Here is a 22,902-nt window from a genome sequence, read left to right on the forward strand (position 1 = left end):
CTGCTCAAGTTCAGGACTGCCCTGAGATCCAGCCGGCTTCTCTGGTAGTGGTGAACACACCTGTGCTGTTGCTTCTAGGTTGCAGGGATCTTTTCTGCATTCCGTTGGTCCGGGCGACTGGTTCCTTTTGTGGCATACCGAATACACAATGATATGTGATTTTACTGATTTATGGCTACATTTCTATCCTCCGATGAGCTCAAGGTGGCATACATGGTTCTCCCCCTCCTCATTTCACCCCACAACAACCCTGAGAGCCAGTGTGGTGTAGTGGTTAAGAGCAGTGGACTTGTAATCTGGTGAACCGGTTTCGATTCTCTGTTCCTCCACATGCAGCTGCTGGGTGACCTTGGGCTAGTCACACTTCTCTGAAGTCTCTCAGCCTCACTCACTTCACAGAGTGTTTGTTGTGGGAGAGGAAGGGAAAGGAGATTGTGAGCCGCTTTGAGACTCCTTAGGGTAGTGATAAAGCCGGATATCAAATCCAAACTCTTCTTCAGCATCACCCACTGAGTTTAAAGCTGAGTGGGGATTTGAACTCGGGTCTCCCTGGCCCTAGTCCAGCACTTCACTACGCTGGCTCTTGGACCAGTGAGGAAAAATGCTAGTTGAGGCTTCAAGAGCTGTGCCAGGAGAGCTGGCGCATTTCTGTTTAGGTGTTCTCATTGCTGTGGATGGATCTCTTGTGATTCAAATACAGCTTGATGGAGAAGCAAGCGATTCTCAAGGAAACGGAAGTAATGAAGTCAGATCAGGGTTGTGTCAGAGCACATGTTGCTTATGTTGTGGTTTGAGGTTTTGCTGAACAGCAAGCTACAGATGTTCACGTATGGTCACTGAGTACGAAAGGCTTGCGAGAATTTATTAATCCTCCAGTGCTCTTTAGCACATAGTTTGTGGATAGTATCAAATCTAGATATTTTGCTAAGGGTCAGGGTTGATGGGAGCTGGGAGTCCTGCATTGCTGGGGTTGGACTACAGGACTCTTGGGGACTTCTCCAACTCTACAATTCTAGGATTCCATTCACAGCACCTGGGTGGCAGCAGGCTCCTCTATTCTTGACATAGGCCAACACTGCCATGGACATGGAGTGAGTCAGAGATTTGCTTGCAGGTCACCAGTCTGGGTGATTGAAGAGGATTGTGTTCTCTTTATTCAGTCATTTGGGATGGGGTGAATGTTATTTAATAGAATCACAGAACCTTTGAATTGTGGAATTGGAAGGGACCCAAAGGGTCGTCTAGTACAACCCCCTGCAATGCAGGACTTACATGGATGCTATATAGGTCTCATGGGGTTGCCTCCTCAGCTGCCTGGGGCGGGGCTCCCAAAAGCCAGTAGCACAGTCCCAGGGAGGTGCTAGTCATTTCCCTACAATTATAGAATCATAGACTTGTAGAGTTGGAAAAGACCACAAGAGTCATCTAGTCCAACCTGCTGCAATGCAGCACTCTTATGCCCAACGTGGGACTTGAACCCATGTCCCTGTGACCAAGAGCCTCATGGTCTACCACCTGAGCTACAAAGGCTGCACTCAATGGGGTACTTGGAGGCATCAGTGGCGGCATCACATTTTTTTTGTTAAATCATTTTTTATTAATTTCCCAATAAAAAACATCCAATTAACATATCAAATCATAATCCAATTAAAATAAAAAACTAAAATATAAAAAGACCAAATTACCATCCAAATTATTGTTATTAATTTTTTGGGGCTTCCCATAGTCTGGACCTTGAAGCATATCCAAATCTCAGTCCTGCCTCTCATTGTTTCAATATTTTCCACATCTCGATTTTAACACTTTAAAGTTCTCCTTCTCTGGCTCTGTGATTCTCAGTCATGTCAGACATCATATATCCTTGCATCCATTGAATATAGCTTTATTTGTCGATGTATCTTTTTTTAACTGTCTTTTTGCCCACGCAGCTTTCTCTGATTCCAGATTCCATTCCAATCTAAGCTGTTATCCAAATCTGTTATCTGAAGTTTAATGACGCAGCAGCTCCCAAATCATTAATCCTTCCAGTCCAGGCTGTTGTCCAAACCTTCTTTTTGAGATTTAATAATGCAGTACCTTCCACATTATTGAGTTATTCTTAATAATTGTTGAGCAGACTGTTTGCAATATTGTAAGATAAATAAACTGTATTCCAAAGATATCAGTCATTTGGCGATCGATCAGCCTTCCTGGAGACACAGTCCCCCTCCGGGCCCTAGAGGGAGGCTGCTAGGCATCCATCTAGCCTTTGCTCTCGCTCATAATGGAAAAACCTTCTGCAAACAGCTGCACTGTATGTTATCCAAACAAAATATTGTCTCAAATCATTGTAATCAGCCAGTAAATAGTTCCTGTTTCTCTCAAAGAAGGGAGGATTTCACATTTCCCCGTGCTGCATAGTACTGTGCAGTTGAATCCCCAATTTTAAATAGAAGTCCATTTGTACTCTTTTTTTCTTTTCTTTTCAAATTAAGTTCTTAATGAGGCTTGGCATGGAAAGCCAATTGTAGATGTTAAGAAGAGAGAAAAAAGAACATACCAAACACCTCCACAATCCACACACCATGATGAGAATCTCTTTGAAGTCCAAGCTTGTGCACCAGAGACTATACAATTCTGCAGTTTTTTTCTTAAGCTTCTTTGGTCCAGACAATGTCTGTTTATTGTCCAATTCTAATCATTTCTTCAAACAGATATTCCCGGCTATGAGAATGACATCGGAGAGTGCCAACCTTCCCTTGCTCTGCGACCCAGTGTCCTGTCGCTTGCACCTTGATGCAAGTTGGCAATCTCGGACAATCTGCGGGCCTACGAGACAGTCCTCCCCCAACCTGGGAAGGCTGCCAGGGCTAATTACCCCCATATTAGCCATGAATTACCGGGACGGCTGGGGTCCGCTCATATGGGAGTCGGTTATCACATTGACTTTGTTTCTGTTTAGTTGCAGCCCCTGCCCATAAGGTTTTCTGGACACAGTTGTGTGCAAGGAAGCGCATGCTGGCATCCGGGAGAGAATCCCACCTTGGGCTGGGTCACAGGCTGCATGTCGTGTGGCTGGGTTAGGAGGACATGCATGATTTGGGAGCGGCTGGTGCCTCCAGATGTTATCCAGCAGCTGGGCGAGAATATCTTGGGCACGCAGAAAGGCATAGAGCTCAACTGGAACATGCAGAGGAACTTGGTCTGGTGCACCGAGCAGTTCCCAGCAGCCGAGATCATCTGGTCTGATCTGTTGCAGAGGCTTTGTTGTAAAGACATCAGTGCGCCTGCAAAGATTAATTGCGCACGGGGGGGAATCAACAGGGCGATCACTTTCTTTGTGAAGTCCCATGGCTGGGGTGTCATTCAGCAGCCGGGCATTTATTTTGATCGCTCAGAACTACATGGAAGATGGCTATAAATCTCTCAGACAAGGGCATTGACAAATGGCTGAAGAACATCTGTTCTGGTCTTTTGGAGCTGGTGTAGTTTCCATCAGTGAGGCATCAGTCCAGCTTGGACATTGGCAAGAACTATAGTGGTGCTGCTGGGTATTGTGCATAGGGTACCTAAAGATGCCAAGGGAGAGGGATGCTTTCTTAAGGAACCGTGGCACTTTGAGTCCTCAGCTGGTTAGCACTGGAGCCGTAGCTTGGTGGCTGCAGGCACATCGAACAGTCCACATTGTCTGCTGCTTTGAGCTACTCCTCAGGTTATCCATCAGTCATTTTTCTCTCATGCCAGCAGCCGTCTCTGGACTTTCAGTTCCCTCATCTAATTGTCATCACGTGAGGAAGAGCTGGGATTTGTGTGCTAGCATCCCTCTGTTGCATCCTCTTATTGCCCTGCTGTACTTCCATGCGTTGGGAAAGTGAACAGCCGCAGTGAGGCGATCGCAGAGAATTCTGAATCTCTGAAGTCTGATCTTGTGGGAATACAAATGGAGCTAATATTTGGGCTGCCCCTGCCAGCTATGTCTAGGAAGCTGCCAACGGGTAAAACATGGCCTGTTCCAACTCAGCTGTGTGCATGGATTCCTGAAGTTGGTGTGAACGGTTGCAAAAACTGAAGCCATCAGAACAGAAAATTCACAGGATGGCAAAGTGCAGGAGAACATGCTGTCTCCTTGGAGAGTACTTTCTCCTTGGAGAGTATTTTTTATACCCGTGTTCCTCAAACTTGAATTCTCAGCTGTTGTTGGACTATAACTCCCATCATCCATAGCTAGCAGGACCAGTGATCATGGATGGTGGGGGTTGTAGTGTAGCCTTATTGGAGTTCACCGATTGGGTCTGCGTTGCTCCGGGACAGGAGGAAGGAAGTCAAATGACACCAAGGTTGATTCCAAGATAGAGTTTATTCTGCTCTCCGGATAGCAGAAGGCACTTGCATGATCAAGTCCACAGCAAGTCCAAAGAAATGACAAGTTTCATGCAGTATATATACCCTCCGGACACCTTCTCCCTCCTTCCCATATAAATCCAACCATGTCAGCCTATGTACGCAGGTTGACATCACATATGTTCTTGCTCTGGTATTCTTAACCATAAAAGGGGATTCCTTCCTGTACTTATGACCATAAAAGGATCTTCCTCTTCCTACTCTTATCTGGGAGGAATAGGTCATCATCTCCGGGAACACGCTCTGGCGCTGTTCCCAGATTGGGTCTGTGCGTCTTTTGTGGTCAGCACATAAGGCACACACGCATCATCCCTGCTCTACTGGAACTTGGCAAGGTCACTCATTGCCGCCACGGACTGATAAGGGAGAGAGCTTCGAGCACAGGCGGGTTTTTGTTTATACATTGACTCAGAGCTCAAGTTAATGGATTTTAGCTAAGGAAAAATAGGGATTTTGGTGCAGTTTTCAAACTGCCTTCACAGTCAGTTTTGGGTTTGGGAAACCCATTCCTTCAGTAGTCCAACAGCAGCTGGGAATTCAAGTTTGAGAAAAAATGGTCTGCACGGACTAGTGGCTTCAGGCAGGGAGTCTCTCCCAGCCCTTTTTGGAGATGCTGGAAACTGAACCTGGGGCCTTTTGGTGCTGGAAGCTGCATCATCCTGAGTCAGACCACTGGTCCATTTAGCGTAATATTGCCTCATTGACTGGCAGAAGCTCTCCAGGGTTTCAGGCATGGAATGCCGCCAGCCCAATGGCCTCAGCCCTGTATACCTGAAGGAGTGGCTTCACCCCTGTTGCTCGGCCTGGACACTGAGGTCCAGTTCCGAGGGCCTTCTGGCAGTCCACTCATTGCTGGAAGTGAAGTTACAGGGAAACAGGGAGAGGGACTTCCCGGTAGTGGTGCCTGCCCTGTGGAACACTTTTCTGTCGCTTGTCAAAGAGATAGGAATTCTGAAGGCAGCCCTGTATCAGGAAGCTTTTAATGTTTGATGCTGTATTTTTGTTGAAGCTGCCCTGAGCGGCTGGGGCAACCCAGTCAGATGGGCAGGGTAGAAGAAATAAATAGTTGTTGTTTCATTGTTTTTGTTTTAATTACTTATTTGTTCTTTTATCTTGTGAACCATCCTGAGATCATTTGTTAAAAGGCAGTATATAAATCTATTTATTTATATTATTATTATTATTATTATTATTATTATTATTATTATTATTATTATTATCTAGAGATGCTGCTGGGGATTGAACCTGGGAACTTCTGCACACAAAGCAGGTGATCTGCCACTCCATGGCATGGGACTTCAGGTGTGAGGCTGGTGGGTGAGACTTGGGGAAAACAGTGTCACAGGTCAAACTGAGGCCTGTGTCGGAACAGAATAAGCTTGTTGGCTGGAGATTTCCTACGTCAGCCGTAAAAGGAGCAGGGAAAGGCACAGCAAATCCAGCAGGCTGCTTTGGAGGTCTGTATGCAACTGCTGTAGGGACTTGAATTCAGGTGGCACAGATTTTGAGAGCGCAAGGGTTCCTTTCTGAAAGGAAAGAAGCAGATTTCTGGACTATCGGTGACCTAAGTTACCGTATTTTTCACTCTATAGGATGCACTTTTTCCCCTCCAAAAATGAAGGGGAAATGTGTGTGTGACCTATGGAGTGAATGCAGGCTTTCGCTGAATCCTGGAGAGTGAGAGGGGGCGGATAGCAGCAAGCTCCGGGAGCGAAGGCGAGGTTGTGCGCAACCTCGCCCCCGCTCCCGGACCCGTTCTGGGGTCGGGGGAAGCTCAGGCTTCCCCCGCCCCAGCCCTGTGGCTAAAAAGGAAGCCAAGACAGTGAGCGTGATGGATCCCGCTCGCTGTCTTGGCTTCTGCCAAAGCCGCGCGCAGCCTCTCCCAGCTGGAGAGGTTGTGCGTGGCTAAAGAGGAAGCCAAGACAGCCAGCGGGATGGATCCCGCTGGCTGTCTTGGCTTCTTTGCTCTTTGGGGCTGGGGGGGGGAATAACCCCCCCCTTTATTCCCCCCCCAAAAAACTAGGTGCACCCTATGGTCTGGTGTGCCCTATAGAGTGAAAAATACGGTATTTGGGCAGGGTGGCTGGCTGGCTTATCTGGTCTCCCCAGATGATGCTCAATTGCAACTCCCATCATTCTCGCTTCTTAGCCTTGTTGGCCAGGGCTGTTGGGAACTGAAATCCAGCAACATCTGGAGTGCCAGAAATTAGCTACCCAGGTTTACGGCCATGGTTGTAATGTAGGAATTCTTGGAGAAGCTAGGCACCTGCATACAAACCCCTGACATAAAACTAAAATGTGAGAGAGGGCACTTGCTCTTCATGCAAAAGACCTCAGGTTAATGTGTAATTATCCAGTTTGTGGGTTGGAGAAGGTTGGAGCAAGCTCTCCTTGCCCTTGGATAAATTCTACCCAAAGTTGGAGACAGTATTCCGGGTGTGATCTGACCAAGGCAGAATAGAGCAGGACTATTCCTTCCCTTGATCTGGACACTAGACTTCTATTGATGCAGCCTAGAAGAGCATCGCTGATGAATTTATTTTAGAATGCCATTGTTTGCTGCCTGGAACTGCAGGAAAGGTTGCTCATGGCCTACATCTAGTTCGCATTTAGGTCAGACAAGCAGTCTGAAGTCCTGACCTTGCCTCTTGGATGTGACTGATCCCGACGCTAAGAAAACAAACCTGACCCTGTGTGTGCCAGCGATCCTCCCCCAAGATTCTTGGCCTCATGTCCAGCCAGCTGGACTTGAGTGACAGGCAGCTCTGCCTTTGGACAGCGCATTCCAGGGACAGCTAATGAGACCCTCTTGGCACAGGCAGACGGCTGAGTACAGCATGTCCCTTGCCCAGAGGTGGCTGAGCTGTCGTTTTCCCTTCCTGCCATGCGGAGAACGTGGGACGCTTTTCTCCAGTGGATGGTCCCAGCCAGTGGCATAAAGAGGAGAAGGATGGGAGATAGCAAGAGGCAGGCAAGGTCCAAGGGCGACCCAGACCTCTAAGGAGTTGTGGGGGGAGAAGGACCTGGTGTTCCCTGCACCCTTGTGAAAGGAGAGTCTCCTGTGTCCTCTCCCGTCTTCCAGCATCTTAGAAGGAGGACCTGTTCTCAGCATAAGCTACCCTTTGGCCAAGGAGTTTCTCTCCTCTGTTGATAGAGGAGCAGAGGCCAATGTTGACCGAAGAATCGGCTTGGATTGGATACCCTTGAGCCAAATATCTCATGCTTCGCCTGCACCCTTTTGCACTTCTCCCAAGAAGCCCTGGGGGGAGGAAGTTTTTGCCTGGGTTCCTGCCGATCTCGCTGATGGGAAGATGCAAGACGGGAAGAAAACAGCAAGCACCAAAGGGAACAGGGCACCGTCCGGTGAAGCGGCTGCTCAGCACCCTCTAGATCCACTGAGACGGTAAGTCCATGCTGGACCAAGGCGGTCTAGTCTGGAGTCACTGTTAGTAGCCCAGAGATAAGCTTTCTGCCCATCCATTGTCAGAATTCTTAAAGGATTTTGAGGGTCATCTCATTCAAGCTCATAATACCATGACTGTAATGACTGGATGCTGGTCCAACATTTCTTGGTTTCAGGGACAGAGACCCTCCCTGTTTCTGTGACGCTTTGATCCCTTGTTAATTCATGCTTTTGTGAAAGGACTGGTTGGTTCTCTTACCTGGGTATGCAAGGGCTTTCAAGTTGACATGCCTCCAGAGGATGTGCTCTGTAAAGACGAATGGAAGGATCTAGGTATAGTAAAGCACAAAGAGCAATGGCTTTCGGCTGTGCAAGAAAAGAAAGTTGGAATGAAGCAATGATTTTAAACCACCAGAGGTAGATTTAAATATGAAGGAAGAGGTGAAGTGAAGTCTTTCTAGGTTAAATACACACATACATATACATGAGCCAGAGAGACAGAGAGAGAGAGAGAGAGAGAGAGAGAGAGAGAGAGTGAGTGTATACGCACTCCACTTTGGGAGAATTGAAGCAGGACCGTGAATAAGTTATCTATAATATCCAAGTAAAAATTGAGTAATGACTGCATAATGGAAAGGATGTTTGTGTTGAGAGCCAGTGTGGTGTAGTGGTTAAGAGCAGTGGACTCGTAATCTGGTGAACTGGGTTCGATTCTCCGCTCCTCTACATGCAGCTGCTGGTTGACCTTATGGTAGTGATAAAGCGGGATATCAAATCCAAACTCTTGTTTTTTGTTTTATCAGTTTTTCAATAGAACAGATTGCTAACGTAGGAAGTGTGTGAAGTATCCTCTGAAGCTTTCCGAAGGGTTGAGCAAGGATTGTGAAGTGGAGCCCATCTCAAACTTATCCTTCCAAAAGAGCTGCGTTCCCCCAGTTCTGCTTGTGCCTCTTCTTGCACACAGGGGTCCTCTTTCTGTCGTTGCTCAGTGGCAGAAGGCAAGCTTTGCGCATGGAAGGTCCCAGTTCTCATCACTGCCATTTCCCTTAAAGATGAAAAACCCTGCTGGGAAGGGCTTCTCCCTCTTCCGAAGTCCCTAGAGCACTTCTGCCGCTCTGAGTAGGTAGCACTAGGCAGGCTGATCAGCGGACTCGGCACGGCATTGATGTACGTTCCTTAATGGAAGTCAATTAAGAGAGTGGATTGAGGCATGTGCTGCTGTATAATTCTGTGCCAGCTCTTATGGCCGCCTCTCAGCAGTTCTTGAGCTGTGATTCCTGCACTGCAGGGGGTTGGACTAGGTGGTCCATGGTGGTTCCTTCCAACTCTACACTTCTGATTTTATTGTAGTTGTTGCGGGCCTTTCTGGCAAAATGCACAGCAGAAATGTGTTTCGATACTATAAATGGTCCTGTAATCCTCGAATGAAGGGTGGTATATAAATTTAATATTTCCCCCCCTTTAAACAGTGAGCTGAAGTTGGTCATAGCGCTGAAGAGGATGCATCTTTGGTCTCAATGACTCCAGGTGCATTGCTGAGCCTGCTCAGCGGCTGATGGGGGTAGATGGGGGGTATGGATGGATGAACTGTTTTGTCCTGCTTGGGCTGCAGTGAAAAGGCCAGTTGCAGGCCAGACAAGAGACTGCAAAAAACCCTGTGTTGATTGTGTCCTCTCAGCCATCTTGACTGTGAAGTCTAAGCCAGTGGTTGCATGGCGAGCTATAGCTCAGGCAACTACAGATGCGGGCATTTCATTGGGGTCCTGTGGCCTAAGCCTGGCTTCCTACAGTCAAAGCCCACTGAGCATAAAACACAAGGAGCTGCTCCTGCACAAGCCCCACTGAAATGGGCTTGGGTATTTCACCAGGACATGCATTGGACCCTGTTTCTTGGGCACTAGAAAGGAAGGGAACAAGAAAGAGCAGGTTTAGGAGGGCAGCTGTTCCCTCTGTGATACCATAGGAGGGAGATGACTCCGCAGGATTCTGCTGTGAGATTGAGAAGACACTGATATGAGATCCTCCCTTGAGGTCATGCGCAGGGTTTTGTTGCCCTCACTTCTCAAAGCTCAGTGCATTCTCCAATTTTTGAACAGCTTTCAAAGAGGACCAGGCAGGAGGAGAGTTGCCATATTTTAAAAGGTGAAAATATGGACAACTTTTTTGGGCAAAGTTATTGAACTTTTTTTAGTTTTGCCCAAAGTTATTGAGCTTTTCTTGCAAAAATCTCAAAATGAGATTTTAAGTAAATTTGGTGAAATCTAGACTTCCAACATGGGTTGCCATGCGTCTGGATTTCCCCTGACATTTCCATGATTTCTGCCCAAATACTGCTCTCGACTTCCGTATTCCTTCCATGTCTAGGAAATTCTGGACGTATGGCAACCCTATTTTCAGCTACTGGCCACCGTGGAGCTGCTCCACTGTCAGATGCACCATGCCTCTGAATACCATGCCTTATGAATTAAGGTACTTTTGATAAATAAATGCCTTAGCCCAGGGCTGGTTCCCCATGGCCTGACATTTTACCAATCACTCAGCAATAACATACCTTAGAAAAAGAAACCAAAATATACCAATTGTAAAACAAGTGAAGGAATTTATTTGAAAAGACCCAAGGTGAGATATGGCAGAGGATAAGTATTAAGGGATTTGTTAACTGAAATGGTGACTGTACTCTAAATTTCATGGTAGGTTCTTAAGGCAATCTTTTTCTAATGGATTAAGATGCTGTTGGTTTCATGGGATAGTATTTTGCTATGATGGAGGGTGGCAAGGGAGAATCATAGAATAGAATCATAGAATCATAGAGTTGGAAGAGACCACAAGGGCCATCGAGTCCAACCCCCTGCCAAGCAGGAAACACCATCAGAGCACTCCTGACATACGGTTGTCAAGCCTCTGCTTAAAGACCTCCAAAGAAGGAGACTCCACCACACTCCTTGGCAGCAAATTCCACTGTCGAACAGCTCTTACTGTCAGGAAGTTCTTCCTAATGTTTAGGTGGAATCTTCTTTCTTGTAGTTTGGATCCATTGCTCCGTGTCCGCTTCTCTGGAGCAGCAGAAAACAACCTTTCTCCCTCCTCTATGTGACAGGAGAAAGGAGGTCCAGGAGAAAGCTGGTTGGTATGGATTAAGCACAGGGGTCAGCAAACTTTTTTAGCAGGGGGTCGGTCCACTGTCCCTCAGACCTTCGGGAGGGCCGGAGTATATATTGGGGGGGGGGCGAATTCCTATGCCCCACAAATAACCCAGAGATGCATTTTAAATAAAAGCACACATTCTACTCATGTAAAAACACGCTGATTCCTGGACTGTCCACAGGCCGGATTTAGAAGGTGATTGGGCCGGATCCAGCCCCCAGGCCTTAGATTGCCTACTCATGGATGAAGGGGAGGGATCCTTTCACAAACCAAGTGTTTCTTGAAAATTGTCATGGAAAGTCTGAAGTGCAACCCTCAGCACCTCCACTTTGGAACTCCCTGCGTAGTGATATTAAGCAGACGCCTTTGCTGTGCTTTCCCCCCAGTCTGCTGAAATCATCTTTGTATATAGGCAAGCCTACCTGGATGTTCATAAAGATGGTGCGAGTTTTAATTCGTTTCTATTTGAGCTTTCTCAAAGCCTTAAATTGTTAGTAATTCTTCTTACTGATCTTTTTATCATTTTACCTTTCTCCGTAAACTGCTTTCCGGTTTGTTTATTGGTTCATACAATCAGACAATGTGTAATTTTTATGAAACAAACAGATAATAAAAAGATTGTGTGGTAGCTGTAACTGGGGAGTAGTGTGCCTGACCAAAAAGCAGCAGCAAAGTTAGTTGGTGAGGAGGTTTTATGTCAGACCCAAAAATTGCTGTGGGCAGATGTGTTGCTGAGCTGAGGGGGACGGAGTCAGAGTTATGAATGACAACCCTGAACTTTAGCCCAGTGTGACTCTTCTGTTGTGTTCCTACTGTAGTGGCATTGCACATTTGGACCAAGGTGTTCAGGGACCGTCGGGTCTGCTTCTGGTCCGATAACCAGGCAGCGGTGAGCGTTTTGGCAAAGCAGTCTTCATGTTCCAGCAGAGTCTCAGCCCTCTTACACCCTTTCGTTCTGCACTGCTTAAGGCTCAATATTGTGTTTTCTGCCCGGTTAATTCCAGGAGCTTCTGACGACATTGCTGGTGCTCTGTCCTGCTTTCATCTGGAGTGCTTCAGGTCCCTGGCTCCGGATGCACAGCAGCTGCCTGAGTTTCCCCCCCGGATCATCTATGGAACCTTGGCAGCATTTAGTTTTACAGGGAGTAGCGGCTTCCGCTTCCCCTTCTACACTTAGGTCTTCTAAGAAGGCCTGGACTGACTTCTTAGCCTTTCGCTCGCAGTTCTTGGCTATTGATAGGAGTTTGTCTCCAACTACTGAGCAGGTGCTGCAGTATTTGGCACACCTGTTGCAGCTTGGTCGTGCCACTAAGACTATCAGGATTCAGTCAGCTGCAATTTCGTTTTTTAGCAAATCACTATTTTCTAAAGACCCTTGCGCTACGTTTATCGTGTGCAAAGCCTTGGAGGGCTGGAGTAAGCTTCAACCTCCCAGAGCATTAGGGAGGAAGCCTGTCACATTTGACCTTCTGTGCCGCATTCGCAGTAAGTTAAGACTTATCTGCAGGATAAAATATGAGGCTAGAGTTTTTTCAGCTGCATATTCCATTGCATTTTTTGGAATATGCGCCTCATTCTTTTCGCATAGGCGCTGCCACAACAGCAGCACCTTGGGGCCTGTCAGTTGACAGGATAAAAAATATGGGATGCTGGAAGTCTGATGCTTACAAGGGTTATGCCAGGAAGCGTCACCAGCAGTGTGTGTTCTGATGCCTGCTTGTTATTCCCTTCTTCTCAGGTCTAGCAGCCGTGCGTATTTGGATTGTTGGCCACAGCATTGTGCACTGGGCCAGTCTGCGGGCTGCGGAGTCTGAACTGGGGCACTGTCTTGGCCTTCCCAACCACGTGAGCATATCCTGGATGTCCAGATGTGGAATGCGATGGGATGAATTACTCCCAATGGTGCGCGCGAAGGTGTCCTGTGAAGGACCTCCCGCAGCGATGGTGGTGCAGCTGGGCGAGAATGATTTGGCGTTGGTACACAGCTTAAGCTTGCGTTCCCGCATGCAAGAGGACTTGGAAGAGCTGGCGGCCGCTCTCCCTGGACTCAAAATATTTTGGTCACGATTGCTACAGCGACGTGTGTGGCTTGGTAGCAACAACCCAACTGCCACCGAAAGGGCCAGGAAGCGCACGGATAGTGCCGTGTCCAAGAAGGTTGTTGCTCTGGGAGGCGCTGTTATCCGCCATGAGGGCATTAACTTCAAGGATCCTGCCTTGTACAGGCCAGATGGTGTAAATCTTTCCAATGCTGGAAATGATGTTTGGCTGAGCGAGGTGTCAGTGGGGTTGATGGGTTGGTTGCAGGTGTGAGTGGTTTGGCAGATATACCCATTTTAGCACAGAAATTTGGTCTTCTATTTCTAGTTTTTCTGCTGCTTTAAACAAATACATTCAGATGCCTACCAAGCCATCAGATAATGGTGAGTGCATCTTCAGCACTGAGATACCCATTGGCAACAAGATAACTGTTGGCCAGGACATTCATAGTCATTGATTGATTGGTTTGTTGGTTGATTATTATACTTACACATTATTTTTAAAATGTCATTTTATCAGCTTCAAACAACATGGTATTTCAAGTTTGCTGATGAATGGGTCTTTCTTTCTTTCTTTCTCTATCTATCTATCATCTATCTATCTATCTATCATCTATCTATCTATCTATCTATCTATCTATCATCTATCTATCATCTATATTGCACCTTCTTTCCTGATGGAATCCAAGGCGCTGTACAGATAAAAACAGGAACTGCTTGTAACCCCATTCACAGTCAGTCAATGGATATTGAATGTATGTTGGCAGTGAGAAGAGAGATCACATGCATTATCCATGTCAAATCTGCACACATTCATTTGAATGGGAGAACAGAGTGTACACTCATACAAATCTGTGTGTCAAGGGAGCTAGCCTTTTATTTCCCAGGAACAAGAATATTGCTATTCTCAAGTGAGCTAATTCGATAACAGAGTATGGCTTCATCCACTCAGGCATTCAACGTTGCTGGAGGTGTTGACGCTGGTCTGTGACCGTATTAATAAATTCATTCATTCAACGTTGCTGGAATGTTTATCTGAAAAGGGTTTAAAGTTTTATATAAAACTTTATATAAGTTTATATAAAACCTTGATATGAAAATCTAGGATTTGACAAAAGGATATTAGTGCTTCTTTATTAGTACCTGTGAATGTTTCCTAAATAGGCAATAAATAGACTGGGGAGATGAGTTATTGGCAGATGCTATGTGAAAGCCAAACTACAAATTTAACAATGTACTTATGATGGGCTGTTTATTCCTCCTTAATAAAAAGTAGCCAGGTGCCCCCAGTCTGGAATGATACCAAGGGCAGTAGAGTGGCATTAACCTTGCATTGTTTTTCTACTGAAAATTCGCCTCTGAAGCTTCTATTTAGCTCCAGTGGTACTATTTGCAGCAAATGGTGCTACATTACCACTCAGGGCTTTTTCACACTTCCATTTGCCCTGTTTCTTCCCTACAGGGAAGCCCATTCTTTAGCGATGAATTGGAACAAATAGCAATCGGGTTTGGGGTGGATTGCTGTTTGTTCCAATTTAGCACTAAAGAGTGAGGTGGGAAAACACCATCCCTAGCTGCTACTACTACCTAGAGCAAAGTCAGACATATGAGAGGGTAGAACATATGGAGAATTCTGCTAACTGATATTTAACATGAGCCTCCTATGCATAAACCACCAGCCTTCACTTGACTTGCTCTCTTGATTATAGCTACAGCTTGCCTCTTGAGCAAGTAGTAGCTACTATTCTTAGAAGGGGTTGTGTAATGGGACCTAAAAGTGTAGCAAATTCTTTTTATATATATAAATATTTTTATTAGTTTTCCAAAACAATTATACATTTTTCTCTATGTTTTAACAAATTAATCTTTTTTGACTTCCTTCCGCTTCTCTGGTAATCATCCATATTTACTCTTCAATACCCTTCATTGTATTGCCATTTGTCTTCCCTCCCCTTTCCATTTTTTTGACAATATATCTCAAACTTTTACAGTGCTTCTTGAAACCCCACTAGCGTTGTTTGCACATCACATACATTTTTCAGATAATCTACAAACTTCCCCCAATCTTCGATGAACTTTTTGGTTTCGAACATATCTTATTTTCCCAGTCAATCTGTCCAGTTCCGCATAGTCCGTTAGTTTCTATCTCCATTCTTGTATCGTCGGTACTTCCTCTTGTTTCCATTTCTGGGCCAATAAAATTCTTGCTGCTGTAACTGCATACTGGAAAAGTTTACAGTCTTTCCTTCTTATTTCATTTCCTGTAATCCCTAAAAGAAAAGCTTCTGGTTTCTTAACAAAAGTATATTTTAACATCTTTTTCAATTCATTATATATTGCTTCCCAAAAGCTCCTCACTTTCTTACATTCCCACCACATATGGTAAAACATTCCCTCTTTTTCTTTACATTTCCAACACTTATTGCAAGTTTTATACATTTTTGCAAGTTTTACCGGTGTGATGTACCATCTATAAAACATTTTCATAACATTTTCCTTCAGCGCCGTGCATACAGTAAATTTTAAATTTTATTTCCACATTTTTCCCCAGTCTTCAAATTGAATATTATAACCAAAATCTTTGGCCCATTGTATCATTACCGATTTGACCTCTTCATCTTTCCTGTACCATTCCAACAATATCTTATACATTTTTGACAAAATTTTACGTTCATTATTTATTATATCTATTTGGAACTTAGACTCTTTTCCTTCGTAACCACTTTCCTTTATATCTTTTTTAAACATTTCGTTTACCTGGAAATAATGCAACCAATCATATACATAATCTTTAACTTGTTCATATGGTTTTAATTTCCATTTTCCTCCTTCTTTAGTTATCATTTCCCCATACGTAGCCCATTTACCTCTCATATTAATTTTCTTTACACACATAACCTCCAACGGGGGATAACCAATGTGGAACTCTCGGTTCCAGAAGACTCTTATAAAAAGTGTAGCAAATTCAGTTATATTTCAAGCTCCACACTTTGGCTCCATATGCAAATGATTCCATGTCCAGTGCACTCAAGATTTTCAAATACTTTATTTGCAGTATGTTAAGAACCTGGTGAAATAATTCCAACTTTCCCTCAACTTCCTTTCATTACACTGTGCTTCAGTTAGACGCCCGAGTTGGACAGCACTTATTTCTGGGTAATGGCAAACTAATGTACCTTTCCCTGGACTTCAGCTCATTAGACCATTCTTCCATTAGACTGTGCTGATTTCTTTATACTTTCAACCTGTATTCAAACTCCCACTGCAACAATTTTATGTGAAATTTAGAGCTAACAGATTGTAAAGTTAGGCTATCCACTACTATCTGAGATGATGTACAGTGTCCTTCCACCTGCTCTTGTTAACAAGGTCCTCAGAAATTCATACTTGATCTTCCATTCATGTGTTTAATCAGCATTTGCCCTCAGACTGAATCTTTCATGTGCTGTGCTGGCAAAATGAAACAAGGGCTTTAAATTGTATCAGTACTCTGTAAGCCAGGTTTTGTGGAAAGTTTATGAATGTCACTTTGTAAATACAATCAGCACCATTTTGAAGATTTTGTGTGGACACATAACATACGGATCAACAGCTCGTATGGATCAATGGTTTTTTTCTGGCAGATCATTAAAACAGGTAGGTAGCACTTATAAATTTTGTACATTTAAAACCCTATTGTCCTGCAACTTTGTAATTGTAAGGAAAGTTGAGCAAAAACTATTCCCCTTGCTTTGCTTTTGAGTCACAAAAAACTCCTGTTTTCCATCATTTTTGGGAGGAAGTACATGAAAGTGATTCAATGAAGTTAATTATGGGCCGGAGGGAGTCTGGGAAAACGGTCTTGGTGGTGAGTGGAAAAGCGTATTTCCAGGACCTGGCATTCGGAAGCATTTCTGCCTCCAGCCGTGGAGGCAGAGCCATCTTGGTTAGTAGCTGTCAACAGCCCTCTCCTCCCCAAGAGGGAAGCCTTCTACCTGATCCCTCAAGACTCTCTTTATGGTGTGAGGCTAAGGCTGTAATCCTCACAGCACTCGGCAGGGCTTATTTATGCCTCCACGCGGCGAGGATCACATGGTATGTTTTGAAGCAAACAACACGTCTTGAGTGCGCTCAGTTTCGGACGCGGCTGGGACGCTGGACTGCTTTTTTGTAAAGGAGCAAATGAAGACATCTGAAACCGGGGCTGCTGTCACAACAGTTCGGTCACTTCTTGCACAGCTGACCTTTGGCATCATGTGTCTGCCGCACACCAGCTGCCTTGAAGGCGAAAAACAACATAATCTCCCTGCTCCTGCTGGCAACCATGGGCGGGGAGCAGAGGCTGGGGAGAGGGGACCAGGATGGTTTGGAGACATTGATGGGTGAGGGGGTGACGTGCTTTGCAGCATGTTAGAGAGCCACCCCCTGAGATCCACATAATGGTCACCGCCTTGGCCAGAAAGTGCTGGACCACTGCCAGCGTGCGTTGAGTGCAGTTATGCTCTTACTTGGTGGTGACGTTCTTCAGGATTTGCCAGCCTGCCCACGATCTCCAAATGCTTGTAATTCAGTACCCTGGAGATGTATTAGCTAGCCCTGCCGCCCTTCTGCCACCTTCATTTATGGCTCTGCAAAACAGACAGCTAAAAATAGCCAGGGGCTGGCGGTGATGAAATTGTAATTGCTCATTGCATGAAATGCCAGGGTATTCTGCCAAGGCGCTGAGCGCCCCTTGGTTCAAGACCCGGGAAAACCATTTAGAGGGAAGGGTTTGCAATAGGATGAGGTGTCTGGCCCCTGCTGGGTTATTTTTCTTTACTAAGGAATAGCCAAGCAGGCAGCCCCGTCAAAGAAACTGAGACGGCCTGGAGACTTCCAAGTTGGTCACAAGCTGAGTTCTTCTGCAAAGCTGCCTTTTAGGTTTTCGGTTTTCAGCTGAAACTAAAGCAAAACGCAGAACAAGGCATTCTTCATCTGCAGTTTTTGAACCCCTCTGCAGGCAGCTAGGTAAATTGCATGTTAGGTTGGCATCCGGGAGACAATGGAGGGGGTGAGGTCAAACTGTTGGCAGGTTGCAGCGTCTCCTGTGGCTGTAGAAGCCGATGCAGGAGAGACATGTTTTGTTGCAACTGGGGCAGGTGAAGGCATCTGGCAGATGCACCAGGCTGTTTCTTCTCTCTGCTCCTCCTGGCGGTCATTCCTCTTCTGATCACTGCTTTGGATACATTACTGCCTGTCTCCAGTCACTGCAGTTGTATCTCTGATGGTGGCAACTCAAGGAACTCCAACGGCTTCCTCCTGGTGGGTGGGTGGGAATCGGGGAGGTGAGGAATCTGTTCTTTGTTCTGCAAGCCCTCTTGTGTTCTTGTAGATAAGGGGGTTGGGGAGCTTAGTGTTGGAAAACGCTCTTGGGGTGCCTGCAAGTCCCCGAAACTCCGAACATCCTCTGGTATGCGCAGCTCTGGAAAAGGCATCTCTCTTCTCTTCCAGTGCTCTTCTAGCGACATCATAAGGATATATGCACACTGAGCTTCTGGCAAAACACAGCAAGAAGTGTAAGACATCGTAGAGCTAATCTACTATTTATTTACACGCTTTGTACAGACAAAAGCATAATGGCGTCCGTTCTCTTCAGGACGCTTAGTCCAGTAAGAAGGGCAAGCTCCTGAGATGCTTCTGCAGCCTCTGTCCTCTCCTCCTCTGCAACATTTGCTGAGTCTGAACCGCTTTCTGCACCTGGCTCTTCCGGCTCGAGAAAGCCTGTTGCCTCTTCAGCACCCCACCATTCCTCTCCTCCTTTTCCCTCTGACCTGTGCTCTCTGCCCCACCACTACTCCCCAGGCTCTGAGCCTTCCTCCTCTGCCCGGCTAGTGCCTCCCAGCCAACCCACACATCACTACAAATTGGGACTTACCAGCAGATAGAATTAAGTCCCTCAGGAGATGGCATTCCAAGGCACACCTGCGCCCCTGAACTTACACTGTCTTGTTTATTTTCTTGGTTTTTTGAGGATTGGCTACCAAGAAGGTATGGATTTGTGGGCACAGGGTTGTGTATTGGGCCAAAGTCCGCACAGTTTCGTCCAGGTGGGGCAGCAGCCTGGGCTTCCCCTCAAATCTAGAGGCCCAGGTGGGGGCTAGGGCCACAGCACTCCCCAGGTGCAATCCAGCAAGGGACTACTCATTGATGCAGGTCAAGAACTCGCTCATTTCCAGTCGAACCCAAATTAAGTCTTTCCTCCAGTAGTCAATAAAGTCATGACCTGATTTGACCCAAATACTAGTTGCCTTTTCTCTTTATTCATTGAATTTAGGGGGGATGGTTTCTGTAGGACAGGGGGATGCATGGGCACCTAAGTCCGCGCCATTGAGCACCGGCACTTCCTCCACCATGAACAATCCAATGAGGGAGACCCATTGGGTCAGTTTGTGGGCAGTAAAGGACGTCCTTGGGTTGAGCTTGCTGTCCAGGAAGTGGATCTTGGCCCCTTGGTCCCTGGGCATATAACCAAGGCCCCTGACTTGCCTTAGCAGCCACTTCCTTGTTATTTTAGGATGTTCTTTGGGTTGGGGATTTCTGAAAAAGTGGGAAGGCATGGCGTTTGCTGCAGGGCGAGTCGGAAGTTAGGGCTCACTCCCACTGATTAATTCTCCCGGGGGTCCGAGAGTTTCTCTCCGTGCCTTGCAAAAGCTCAATCTTATGTGCTGAATCGGGTCTTACCAGATTGTGTGGAAAATCAGAAGAGAGGTTTTCCATAACCTGAGCTTCAGTGCAGAGGTGAGGAGGGGAAGGTGCCAACTGCAGCAAGCCTGGCACCTCTTCAGGAGCAGCAGGGAATTTATGCAGTGAAGGAGAGCTCAGTGTTTTGGTTTTGAGATCCTTAGGAGGATAAGGGCCTGCAGCGTAATCAGGAATTTGAAGGCTGAAGTTAGAAAAACAAGCTTGTCTTTTTCTGCTGCATCCCTGCTCTCAAACTGGGAGGCACACTATCCTGTCTTCTGCCTTGACACCAGGACACAATGCAAGATCTGACATGTTATTATTTTGCTATGGTTTAAATGGGTAATAGTCTTGTGCCATCTCAGATTGCATCATATGTCAGGGTTCTCATGGTCGAAAGCTTTTCCATTTCCTACAGAGAGAAAATGAGCACATCGGGGCAATGGCTAGGCTTCAACCCCTGTCCCTGACATACTTGCTTTCTACATGCAGGGATATTTTTTTAATTGCTCAGGAAGTGGACTGCCTGTGTCAGCTTCTGCCTCCCAAATGTACCCCTTTGACAATATGAGGGTTATGTAGTAGCAGGTTGGATGGTTTCTTTCAAAAGGGATTAGACAAGTTTGTGGTGATGTTTGGCCCTGGAGCAGAGCTAAGTGTCCTGGATTGTCCTTGATCTCCAGGCGGATATTTCTTCTGAAAAAGCCACAGAGGGCTGTCCACAAGTGCCACAAGGGTTGGACATGAACCCTCAAAGCTTGCTAAATGACAACTGGCGAAATCTAGTGCAGCTAATTTAATGCAGGGTAGTGGAGACACATATCAAGGGAGGCTTTCGACAAATGGAAAGCTCTTCAGGCCTGTGGTCTCCCGGCTGTGGATTACGCTGTGCATTCCTTTAGGGTCTGCCCATTGGGGTCTGCCAACCGATGGAATCAAGGATATGGGACGCCGAAGATCTAATGCATACAGAAGGTATATCTGCAAGAACCCATGGTAATCACGCTCTGTCACTCCTTTATTTTCAGGTTACCCCGTGATTAACATATGGATCGTGGGACACTATATCACCCACTGGGCCTTTGTGCGTGCCATCAGTACCTGCTTGGGTAGCTGCCTGGGGCTTCCTGAAAGTTTCAGTGTCTCCTGGGTCACAAAGTGTGACATGAAATGGGAGGAGTTTATGCCAATCGTGATGGCCAGAGCTGCCTTGCATGGCCCCCCCAAAGCTCTGATTGTTCAACTTGGAGAGAACGACCTGGGTCAAAGGAGCGGCAAGGACCTAGCCGTAAGCATGATGAAGGACTTTGATAAGCTGGCTGCTTTGTTCCCAGGCCTGACCTTAATCTGGTCTGAAATGCTGGTGAGGCGGCATTGGCAAGATTTCTCCCGCCCGCGGGGAATCAACAAGACCAGGAGAACTATTAATCGTAGGGTGGCAGAGAAGGCACAGCTCTTGAATGGACGGGTGATACGACACCCCAACATTACTTACAAGCAGGAGGACTTGTTTCATAATGACGGCGTTCACCTTTCCGATTTGGGAAATGATGTTTGGCTGGCTGATCTCATCAAGGGCATTAAGGATTGGTTGCAGGTGTGAGGGTGTTGGCAGCGATCCTTTGGGGCTTGAGTGGCGGTTAGGCATTGGGTAAGTCTTGTTTATGGGAGGGGAGATTGTAGTCTCCGCCTGCCCCTCCTTGTTAAGGGTATCCTGTTAAAGGGATCCGGGTGTGTGGTGCCTGTCCAAAGCCTGGGCGTGGGCTAGGGCCATGCCACAACCCCTTCGGGGACCCTGGGGGTGCCACGATTTTATGTATATCATAGGGCTCCCTCTACCGGTGGTTTATTCTTAGGAGGCTCCCTGCAGATGGGCAGGAGTCAGGATATAGTCTTCTTTCACCCAATGCCTAAGACAAACCGCTCACGTGTGTAACCAATAAAGTTGTGGCCCATTTTATCCCATTGACCTAAATATTTGTGTCTGTGTTTTTATTATCTAAGAGGGCTGCAGGGCCCGTGGTCTCGACACGCAGTGAGACCAGGCTTGATTTCTGTTTGAATCTAAGAGCATGGTAGGCAGTTGCCCCTAGGCTGTGGGGTACCTCTTGTCCGTGGGGAAAGCCACTTCATCCTTGTCAGGGCGGTGTGTTCCTCTCTCCACAAACAAACACCTCCGGAGACTTCTAGTGCTTTAATGGTCTTTATTTACAATATTTACAATGGTCATCAAGAATTCATTATCATTCATCAGAGTCACTCAGTTCAGATACCGGTAGAGGCTTCCGCTTACACCGCCAACACCTCATAAAATTCGGGAATTTATTGCCCCGCCTTTCAAGTTCCCTCTTGTCCATGCACCTCACGAGAGCCGTCATAAATCTCTCGCCAGTCTCTGATCCAGAACTTAACCCTTGTCCCTGTGGAGCTGTTGGCTCACTAGCATCCTCTTCCTGGCCCTCTACGCCTGAAGACACTGCCCTTCCTTCGCCTGCTCCTCCAGCTCCCTCTCCCTCAGGCACAGTGTCCTCTTCTCTACCCTGAAGTTCTCTCCCACATCCAGGGAACTCGAACGTACTGACTCAGCCCTGACAATCCTGCTGCTCCCACCACCACCTGGAGGATGAGCTGGGACAGCCGAGGCCCCTTCCCACTCGGGACTTTTCTGGGAGTGTTACAGGACTCTCTTTCCTTTGCAATGTTGTTTGGGGTTTTTTCAGTGGGGATGGAATTCACACTGAGGTCCAGCTCCGAGGGCCTTTTGGCAGTTCCCTCGCTGCGAGAAGCCAAGTTACAGGGAACCAGGCAGAGGGCCTTCTCGGTAGTGGCACCTGCCCTGTGGAACGCCCTCCCACCAGGTGTCAAAGAGAAGAACAATTACCAGACTTTTAGAAGACATCTGAAGGCAGCCCTCTTTAGGGAAGCTTTTAATGTTTAACAGACTACTGTATTTTAATACTTTGTTGGAAGCCGCCCAGATTGGCTGGGGAAACCCAGCCAGATGGGCGGGGTATAAACAATAAATTATTAAATTATTATTATTATATGTTGTGATTTTTGAAGGTGGGTGGGTTTCATTTGGTTTGGTGAAGCACCATGTCACCTGGAAGAGCTCCTCTTCTCTTCCTGGCCTTGGGGGTGTGGGATGGCTTGCAGAGGGAGTCTCAGCTGGTGCATGGAGGTCAGTAAGGGGGAGAAGCTGCAGCCAAAGAGCACTGTGGGGCTGTCTCTGCTGCC

General features: G+C 46.6%; 3 protein-coding genes across 4 annotated transcripts in view; all 3 read left to right on the forward strand.

Annotated features, from left to right (window-relative positions):
• Nucleotides 1–22,902, forward strand: part of ZNF638 (zinc finger protein 638) — a 93,414-nt gene that overhangs the window by 20,961 nt on the left and 49,551 nt on the right. The gene's annotated exons all lie outside the window — the stretch shown is intronic.
• The window catches only part of LOC128420586 (zinc finger protein 638-like), a 35,082-nt gene continuing 18,996 nt past the window's right edge, over nucleotides 6,817–22,902 (forward strand). The window contains exon 1 of the mRNA XM_053402221.1: nucleotides 6,817–7,783. Coding sequence (XP_053258196.1) covers nucleotides 7,692–7,783 — 92 coding nt within the window. The 5' untranslated portion in view covers nucleotides 6,817–7,691. The remainder of the gene's footprint in view (nucleotides 7,784–22,902) is intronic.
• LOC128420587 (uncharacterized) lies at nucleotides 15,923–21,640 on the forward strand. Of its 2 annotated transcripts, XM_053402223.1 has the most exons (3): nucleotides 15,923–16,602; nucleotides 18,436–18,500; nucleotides 20,694–21,640. In XM_053402223.1, the coding sequence occupies exons 2-3, from the start codon at nucleotides 18,464–18,466 to the stop codon at nucleotides 21,266–21,268; spliced, it is 612 nt and encodes a 203-aa protein (XP_053258198.1). In that variant the 5' UTR covers nucleotides 15,923–16,602; nucleotides 18,436–18,463; the 3' UTR covers nucleotides 21,269–21,640. The 2 variants fall into 2 exon arrangements, with proteins under 2 accessions (XP_053258198.1, XP_053258197.1); XM_053402222.1 differs by lacking the exon at nucleotides 18,436–18,500.

Source organism: Podarcis raffonei, chromosome 9 (genome assembly GCF_027172205.1).
Source record: "Podarcis raffonei isolate rPodRaf1 chromosome 9, rPodRaf1.pri, whole genome shotgun sequence".
Taxonomy (NCBI): domain Eukaryota; kingdom Metazoa; phylum Chordata; class Lepidosauria; order Squamata; family Lacertidae; genus Podarcis; species Podarcis raffonei.